This window comes from Alligator mississippiensis, chromosome 3, assembly GCF_030867095.1.
Source record: "Alligator mississippiensis isolate rAllMis1 chromosome 3, rAllMis1, whole genome shotgun sequence".
In the NCBI taxonomy this organism is placed as follows: domain Eukaryota; kingdom Metazoa; phylum Chordata; order Crocodylia; family Alligatoridae; genus Alligator; species Alligator mississippiensis.
The window spans coordinates 45,348,223-45,357,500 of record NC_081826.1 but is presented as its reverse complement, the minus strand read 5'-3'; the positions used below and the strand labels follow the sequence as shown (position 1 = coordinate 45,357,500).

General features: G+C 45.3%; 1 protein-coding gene across 5 annotated transcripts in view; it reads right to left on the bottom strand.

Moving 5' to 3' along the window:
• RUNX1T1 (RUNX1 partner transcriptional co-repressor 1) overlaps positions 1-9,278 on the bottom strand; it is a 141,423-nt gene that overhangs the window by 61,858 nt on the left and 70,287 nt on the right. For all 5 annotated transcript variants that reach the window (XM_019486493.2, XM_014610184.3, XM_006260369.4 and 2 more), the window contains 2 exons: positions 8,179-8,420; positions 4,382-4,471 (listed from right to left, as the gene is read on the bottom strand). In XM_019486493.2, coding sequence (XP_019342038.1) covers positions 4,382-4,471; positions 8,179-8,420 — 332 coding nt within the window. The remainder of the gene's footprint in view (positions 1-4,381; positions 4,472-8,178; positions 8,421-9,278) is intronic.

Below are 9,278 nucleotides of genomic sequence, written 5' to 3'. Positions count from 1 at the left end.
ACCAGGTGCCACAGGGGCTGGCTGGCTCCTCCCAGGGGACCTGCCGCTGTTGCTGCTCCTGGCCATGTCAAGCCCTACTGCTACTCACAGCAGCTGGCTTGGCTGCCAGGCCAGGTGGTCTAAAAGAGGCAGCTGCAATGCCCAGTAACTCTGCGGGCGAGCGCCAGAACTTCCCCAGCAGTGGCCGCAGCTCCTCAGAGGTGGGTGAGTGACTCAGGCAGAGTTGGCAGCAGGGGTGGGGGAGAGGGATCCCTGCTTGTCTCCTGATCCATGCCACTGCATTCCCCTCCCCCTGGGACACTGGCCCTGCTCTGGCATGACCCAGGCATGGCCCCAGCGGGAAGAGAAGCTGCTCTACATGTGCTCCCAGGTCTGGTGCCCACTTTTAAATGCCCCACATTCTTCCACATTATTGCATCACAGAGGGGTCAGCACTGGGATCCCTCCAGGAGCATCTCACCCCTGCCCACCTTTCCTGTGCTTCTGCCTGCAACAACACTGGCTGGACCTCTCCTTCCCTCTCTTGGCCTCAGGCCCAGGGCCAGCATCTGGCCACATCTCCCATCCACCGCTCATCCCTCCCCCACTCCCTCTCAGTCAGCCAGAGCAGTGATAGTGCTCGGGCTAGGGAGGAGAGGGTTGGGAGCAACCCTGCTCCCCCAGATCAGATCAGATCAGCCCAGCCCAGCCCAGCACTGCAAAGCATCCTGGGATGCTGGTGGACTGTCAGATAACTTAAACCAGGAAGGGATCTGGGACAGAAATTCTGTAAACTGGTTTGTTTACAGTAAACAGTTAAGTTTGATAAATGCACGCATCCCCGGAGGTCAGCGCTCGTCGGCATGTATTAGCTCTAGAATTACCACAGTTATCCAAGTAACGGTTGGAGCGACCAAAGGAACCATAACTGATTTAATGAGCCATTTGCAGTTTCACTGTACCGGCCGTGTGTACTTAGACATGCATGGCTTAATCTTTGAGACAAGCATATGCTACTGGCAGGATCAACCAGGTAGCCGCGCTCCTCGGGTGAGGGAGAGCGGGGTGGGGGGAGGCCCCCCCACCCCTCGGCGGCCCCGCAGGCCCCCTTCCCCAGGGCGGGGAAGGCGCGGGGACCGCAGCGCAGCGGCACGGGGAAGGACGGCGGGGAGGGAAGGGCAGGCACCGGGCCGGAGCCCAAATGCCCTCTTCCCACCCGCTTTCCCCACGGTTTAGGCAGGCGCGGCGGAGAGCTCGGCGGCCCCCGCCCACGCAAACGGACTGCTAGAGAAGACGGCGTCCACGAGACGGGGAGAGGGGGCGGAGGGGGCGAGGCGGGGACCCGCCGCTCGGGGGTCCCCCAACCAGGCCCCTGCCGACTCTCACCAGCATCTCTCGGCGAGGTCAGACCGCTGGGAGGGGCTCATTGAACCAGGCTTCTCTTAAACCAGTTTCAGCCATTTTGAAAGTGTTTTATGTGCACTGAATTTCTGTTCTGTTACAGGTTTAAACTGTTTCTGATCACCTAAACCAGTTTATGTGTAACTTCTGTCCCTAGCCCAAATCGCCCTCTTTGCAACTGTTCCATTTTGCAAAAAATAAATGCTAAATCAGGCCAGGATTTGTGAAAGACTAAATTAATGTTACTTGAGAGAGAGAACTGAGCAGCACTCTGTAGCCCAATAAAGTCTGTACAGTCCTGCCAAAAAAAGATAGCACTAGGTTACACAATGAATTCTTAATATAAAACAGTAAGGTGTCATTAAAACAGGACTAGAATTCAGTCCTCTTTCCAGGTAAGCACTCCAGGCACTATGAAATAGTCTTTTTTCATATTCTTCCCCCTCTCCTTGGTTCAATAAACTCCTTCAACATAGAATAGCTTTGAATGGAGAGGCCACTACTCCAAAATACCTTTAATTTGTTTGCTAAAAATATTCTCCTGTGAGGTGTGTGAAGTGGATTCAAATCCCTTCAACATAGAGAAAGAATCTGAAAACAGATCCTCCTACATACTGCGTGACTACTTCAACCACTTATACAGAAGGGAAGGTACCACAACCACTATTTTTTAAACAAAGTATTGACCCAATCTTGGTGTTTGAAAGGAAGGTTTGTTTCAGGAGTCTAATTCCAGGAAAGGATTAGGATATGATATGTGAGTGGAGAAAGTCTGGCAAATCTTATTCTCTAGGAGTTAAGACACACCCCTGAACTCGGTGTTTCCTATTGCCTAGCTTTAACAGCTCCCTGATCAGCATGCTGGCTGAAGAGCACACTCTCAGACACAATCATGGCACCATCATATAGGTAACTTAAGCACATCACTGAGATATTATCAATTTTGTTAGACAACAAGCCCTCCCACGTAATTATGAATGATATTCAAAGCAACGCAGAGGGCCGCATGCAAAATTTAAGTTGAAATTAAACACTAAGGACTTAGTATTACATAAGGCCTTATGAAGTAGCGTGACTTTCATATTAGAACACCATCTTCAAACTTACAAGACACTTCAAACACAGTATGTCAGGACCTTATTATGTACAGTAAAATGTGATAGCCAAAAAGTCAGAGAAAATCAAAGACCTTGACACATGCACACAGCTTTAGCAGATTCTCAGGATCCATAAACTAACATTGTTAGAATACCACAACACATCACCCATTGCTTTACTGGTCAAAGACTAATGAGCAGAATAATAAAAACTCTTTAGTGCCAAATCCTAAGCAATTTGACTTCTGTAGCCAAAACCTGAAGTAGCTATAAAAAACTCATAACACAAACAATAAGTACAGCAAGAGTTACCACAACTGCGACTGGGAGAGGATACTATACTCCAAAAAAAAAAAAAAACCCAACAGATGGCAACCTACCAAAGTAACAACTATAACTATCTGCACCTGTAAACAGAACAACTCTGGATCTTAAGGACATCCAGACAGCTACTGACACACTCGTGTGCTGACAAGAAACAGCACGAGCCCACACAAAAACTGACAAAGAGAAACAATGGGAGTAAAAAACGCACCACAGCAAACAGGAAATGCAGGAAGAAACGTTATGAGAACATGGGACTGCACATTTAGAAAGTCATTAAAAGAGGAATTACTAACAGACAATGAGAGAAACACAATGAGAGGGGGGATAATGTTCTTACCTGCCTTGGGGTTCAGATCTTTTAGTCTGGTCCTCATCCTACTTCTGTCTAGCTTTGTGTTTTATTAATTGGCTGCATCAGGCTCTAGATGACATTTTATTACATTTTGATTCTTTTTATACATTGGAATATGCAGAAGTTACTACTGGAATCAATGGATACTGCCCCAGCTATCTGACAAAAGTATAAACTCTTATACTGACACCCATGTCATGTGGCTGGGACCAGAAAAGAAAGATTAGTCTGTGACTAATACTGCTGTGCTGTACATACTTATCATGCAGGGGTAGTATATTTAGTGTACAACAACAGATGACCATACTAACATTTACTCTTAGCCATTCAAAATATGCAAATCTAGTCTTCTGAATTTAGTGTTACTTAGTAAATAACTGGGGCTGCAAACAGGTGTTCATTTCTACTGGTGGTAATTTTCCACCTCTAAAAATGCAGCACAGTAATTCAGCATGCAACTGTGCCCTCTCCCCTGCTCATCACTCCTTCCTCAGTCCAAGGAGATCCTAGTCTGGGGAAAGCATGGGATGTTACAGCTGCTCCAGCCCTCCTGTTCTCGGAGGGACTGGGGCAGCAGGGCAAAGCAACTCATCAGGAACCCTGGTGTGAGGAGTAGATGGGGGAATCATGCAGTGGCTGTTCCTCCCCTCCCCTCCCGGTCTACAGGAGGGGTGGGAGCACCTGCCCCCTTGTACCTTCTCTAGATTGGGGTCAGCCTCCTGGCCCCCACGAGTCAAGAGGCGGAGAAGCACATAGCCATTCATTCTACCAGGAGAAACTGTCCTGGAAGTGTCTTCTGCCAGGATGGAGATGAGTTATTTTTCACCTGGAACAGCCATTTTTGGTTCATGAGAAACTCTACAAATATCTGTATATTCATGGCTTCTACCAGGAGAGCTGCAATTCTCTCAGTAGAATAAGGCCTGTATGCAGCTCTTGTCTTTGGATTTAGCTCATAAAAGACTCAAGGCAATCACTTCTTAGGCTAAAAATATTAACAATTAAGAAACTATAAAATTACGGTACCGACAGTTTGTAAGCAGCAAGAAATGGTCAAAGAAAATATTCAATCAAATGGAGTTTCATCCATTAAACTATGGAAAGAAGCCCTTAAATGTTAGATTCATTTTCCTGACTCTCTCAAAAAGGAAAACTGTAACACACATCTGTGACCTAGCAACAATATGGTTTGAAATAGTTTCCAGATCAGTGAACTGTGCAATACCTTCAAAAATGGGATGACAAAAGGTCGCAGTGGGAAGTTAGTAGCTTCTTGCAGTTTGGAATGAAATTCTTCAATTGTCAAAGTAGAATTCTGTAGGAAAAAAAAATTCTGTCTTGGTGACAAAATAATAAAAATGATTAGGAAGAAAGTAGGACCCAAATTTTAGTAAAAGGAGTTTGCTTACTGACATGTTCCCAATACTAGTATCAGAACCATTTTGCATGTTACACATTAAATTTGTTGATCAATAAATATAGTGTGCGACAGGAAGATGACTGTTATACTACAGTGAGAGTGAATAATTTTACAAAACATTCTATTTATTATGCATGTAAAACAGCTGACTAAAATCTTCAACGTTTGTTGCTTAATTCTTGCAGTAAGAATTTGAGTCTTCAAGGTGCCAAACGTTTTTTGTTTGGTGACAACACCATGGACTTCATAGATAATTTAGGCTGCTTGTTGTGCCACAGAATATGTTCCATACTCTTACAGTAAACATCATCCTGGTAGCACGCCTTTAATGGACAATTTATTGCTTGTTATTGGTGCCACTCTTTCAGCTTTCAGTTCAGGACTGGAATATTAGAGGAGAATCTTGATACATGATAAAACTTGATACTTGATAAAACTGTAGTTTATATCATTTGTATTTTAAGACACTTATGTCAGCAGGTGACAGAAATATACAAAAAAATGCTAAAACACTTCCAGGATTATGTTATATATAAGACAGTGCTATTTATCATAAATAGAATTGTTTACCAAGTTCTGTTCACTTCTACCAGTGCAACATTGCAGAAGGCAACTAGAAGCAGTGAAAACCATAAAGGTCTCACAGGTCCACAGGTCTCTCTTAATTTGATGACAACAGATTTCACAGGTCCAACTCAGGAGCTAATTTGACATGTACAACCTTTATAGGAGACAGACTCAGACGGAAAGATTGTGGCTTGATTCTCAGAATTTAGCTGGAGTTTTGTAAGTTGGAGAACACTTGTGAATTATATACAAAAGCAAATTTGATATAAGAATTGACAGTAAACAATTATGGGACAAAGAAAAATTTACAGCTGTACTTTTCAAAGCAGAACCAAACTATAAGCACACTAACTTCAAAGTTGTACTTGCTGAATATTGACAATTGTCACCTTAATGTATAAATTTACCACTTGCTCATTGCATTTAACAGTTTTACTCCATTATTACCCGTTCCCTTCATGCTATAAAACAAATTATGTGGAATACAGGTAAAGGCCTAATCCCACACTTCTAAAGTCAATGTGAAGTCTAAGTAAACCAGGTGCAAATTAGCACTCATTGTTAAATTACAAACCTGTAACAATAGTTTAAAAATTACACTAATGTGAATTTAATTCTTAGATTTTTTATAATTATGACTAGATTAATTTGTTACTTTTTTTGTGAAATGTTATCTGTGGCCTGTTATTCTGAGTTGTTGACGTTCTTGAGCCCAGCAGCAGTTAATGGGGAAGTCACAACCTCTGGAGATCAGGCTACAAGTGATAGCATTTCATTTCCTAATCTAACTACTGCTCAATTAAATATCTAGAGCAGTGGTTCCCAAACTGTGGTAGGCGTACCACCAGTGGTATGCAGACAACTTGGAAATGGTATGTGGAAGACTGGGGGGCAGGGCCACACACAGACAAAGTCCAGCAGCAGTATGTTGCACACAGCCTGCTCACACAGCCAGGAACACAGCACCCAGTAGGTAAGCATGTTGGGGGGGAAGGCGGGGGGGACAGATCAAGACCTCCACGATGAGGGAGGTAGGGGGGCAGAGGCAGGGGCTGGGGCAAATGGGCCCCCAGGATGGGTGCTGTGACAGTTGGAGCCTGGGCAGCTCATCCAGAGGTGGGGGGGGGGGCTCCCCACCATTGCATGCTCCTGGGACAGGCATGGGGGGACACATGGCCCCCGGATCTCTGTGCATGGGGCAAAGGCAGACTGCATTGCGTGATGGGCTCTGCAGCATGCTGCCGCTGGCCCAGGAGCCTCATGCGACACCAGTGCCTGCTGTGCATTTGCTGCACTGTGTCCTCTGCCCACCTGGTAGCAGCAGGCACATGGAGTACTGTACAGCTCTGGAGGCAACTATACTGTGGTGCAAAGCACAGTAGTAGCCCACTGCTCCCTGGGGATTTTCTCCCCTCGGGCCGACTTGCCCTGTCCCCACAGCAGGGCTGGCACAAAGGCGGCCTGGGCCTTTCCAAGGATGTGGGAGAAGGGGAGGTTAGGTTCCCACCGCTGCGTGCACACCAGGGAAGGCATTGGGGCATGTGCCCCCCAGATCTGCACCTGGGGGGAGGTGGGCTATAATCTGGGCTCTGCACCACATGGTGCTACCTCTGGACCTGCGCAGGACATAGGGAACTCTGGAGGCAATGGGACGTGGGAGTGCTCCTGCTGCTGTGCTCACCCTGGGGCAGGTATGGGGGGCGGGGGGGGGAGGGACATGCCGCCCATGCCTGCACTGGAGTGCACACAGCCCCTCCACCCTGCTGCTGCTGCCTGCATACCCCATGCTGGCCGAGTGCCTCTTCCTGCCCGGAAGTGGCAGGCATGTGGCATCCTGCCCAGGGAGTCCTGGCCCAGGGGGCTCCGCCCCACTCACGCTGCACGCAGTGCACACAGGCCAAGCAGGGAGCTGCATCTCCCCTTCCCCTGAGCCTCACATCCTGCACAGCAAGGCAACATTCTCCTGTGAGCAGGGCGGCTGTGCTGCACCCCCATGGAGCTGCGAGGCCCAGGCTGGGCCCCACCTCCAGTGCTGCTGAGCCCTGGGGAGCCTTGGGGCATCCCCTGCTCTCCTCCGGCTGCTGCCTTCCCAAGAGCCCAGCTGAGCCAACCTGCCCACATCACCTCCCCCACGTCTGCTCTCCCCACGCCTCTCTCCCTCTCTCCTCCCCCTCATCATAACATGCTTAACCAAAAAGAGTACACAAGAACAAAGGTAGTATATGAAGTTTTGTTTATTGTCACCAGGTTTAGAATTTTTAGAAAACCTGGTATTTATTGTAAAATAAAAAAGCAACACTTATTATTATTAACTAATTATGATTATTAACTATATGAATATGCAGTGTGTCCTGCCATGTACCCTCTTCCCCAGTTTTGTTTTTCTGATTTATTGCAGTGACCTAATAGTAAGCAACCAACCTTTCTGAACTTTAATTTTTGTCTGCAAAATGGGAAAGTGATTTGAGATAAGCAGTGAAAAACTAAAACTGCTGAGTACTATAATCCATGCATAGATGAATCAGAGATGCTATTATAAAAAATGTGCGGTATAACTGTAACATACTGGATTAATGTCCTAGTAGAGAGCCTCAATGCCCGTGGCCAGGTGTGCACCAGAAAAAAAAAAAGTTTCCCAGTATATCTATGCTCCCATTGCATACTTTTCTTGGCACTTTGGCCAATACATCTTCTATGTTTGCCTTGAACCAAATAAGTTATGCTAGTTGAAGCACAGCGTCTACAATTCTGGCACTGTTGCCAGAATAAGTGACTAGACCTCTGATATTACTATACTAGCAAGTGTTTTCTAGTGTAAACCTGGCCTTAAAACAGCCTGTAATTTACTGATATCAAGTAGAATCACTTCTCGAATGCCAGGGTCTTAAGATGTTGGTTATTATAGTCCTGTGTTCAATGTTCCTAGAATAACCATGTGTGTGTGCATGGGGTTAAAAAGTCCATTATATAGCTGTAAATAAATCTTCCAAATATGAAGAAAAAACAATAGTAGATATTTACTGTTCTTTACTTACCACAAGTCCTAACACAAGGGTACGCACTCTCTCCCCAATCTCTGGTGAAATGTCATTGCCAAACTGCTGTAAGGTTGTAAGAAATCTCTTCAGTTTGCTGAGCTGTCTAGCCCCACAAGCTGGTGGTAACTGCTGATTAGCCAGAGAAGAGGAAGAGGAAGAAGATGGCCCATTGCTGAAGCCATTGGGTGGAGAAGGAGCTCCATTTAACGCTGTTGGAGAATGGCTAGTGCCATTGGTTACTGAAAGAAAAAAGAAAAAAAACAAAGTAAATTAATCAGTTTGAGTTTTCTGTGTTTGGCTTCAGTAATGATTATGCACTTTATTAAAAGGCTTGTCTTTAATCTTGCTGTTAGAGTGACTCTCCACATTTCGTGTCTATTCCACAGAAGTTGGTATTAAATGGTACATAAGATTTGAGACAGCAGTGGCTCCCCAGTGCACATTTGCCAGGCACCCAAAATGTTTTTTTGTACCAGAACGAACAACATTTGAATGTCACTTTCATCACATGCTTAAATAAAGTGTAACAATTAAAAGTGTAATGCAACAAAACTGCTCCTCTGCACACACATTTGGTGGAGGTTAAATTTAACTGATCTTTTCTAATCATGTTTTGTATACATAAGTGACAGCTGTGTTTATAAAACTAGGTCTTTCAAGTTTTAACCTTATACCACCCAATGAGATGGCTATTTTCTTTCTCTCATGTATTTCCTAGCCATCAACATCTGTAAATGCCATGTGACTAGTGCAGTATTCACTCAGGATTTATTAAGACTGAAGTCTTGAAACTAAGGCATGAGTGTAGGCCTTGGGAATAGATCTAGGTTTAATTCCCAAGTTTGCCACAGATTTCCCATGGGACGTTGGGCAAGTTACTTAGTTTCTCTACATCTCAGTGTTCTATCTGCAAGACTGATAAGTTTTTTGCCATTGCTTAGATGTTTACATACTTACTAAAGGATAGCAAAAGCAACAATGCTCAGGAGGAGCTCTGTGTCTGCCAGAAGTACAATCTCTGCTAGAGATTTCTTATACACAGGGGTGAAGGGTGCACCCAATTTATTGGGTGTCCTTAGCCTAATCAGCCACATTGT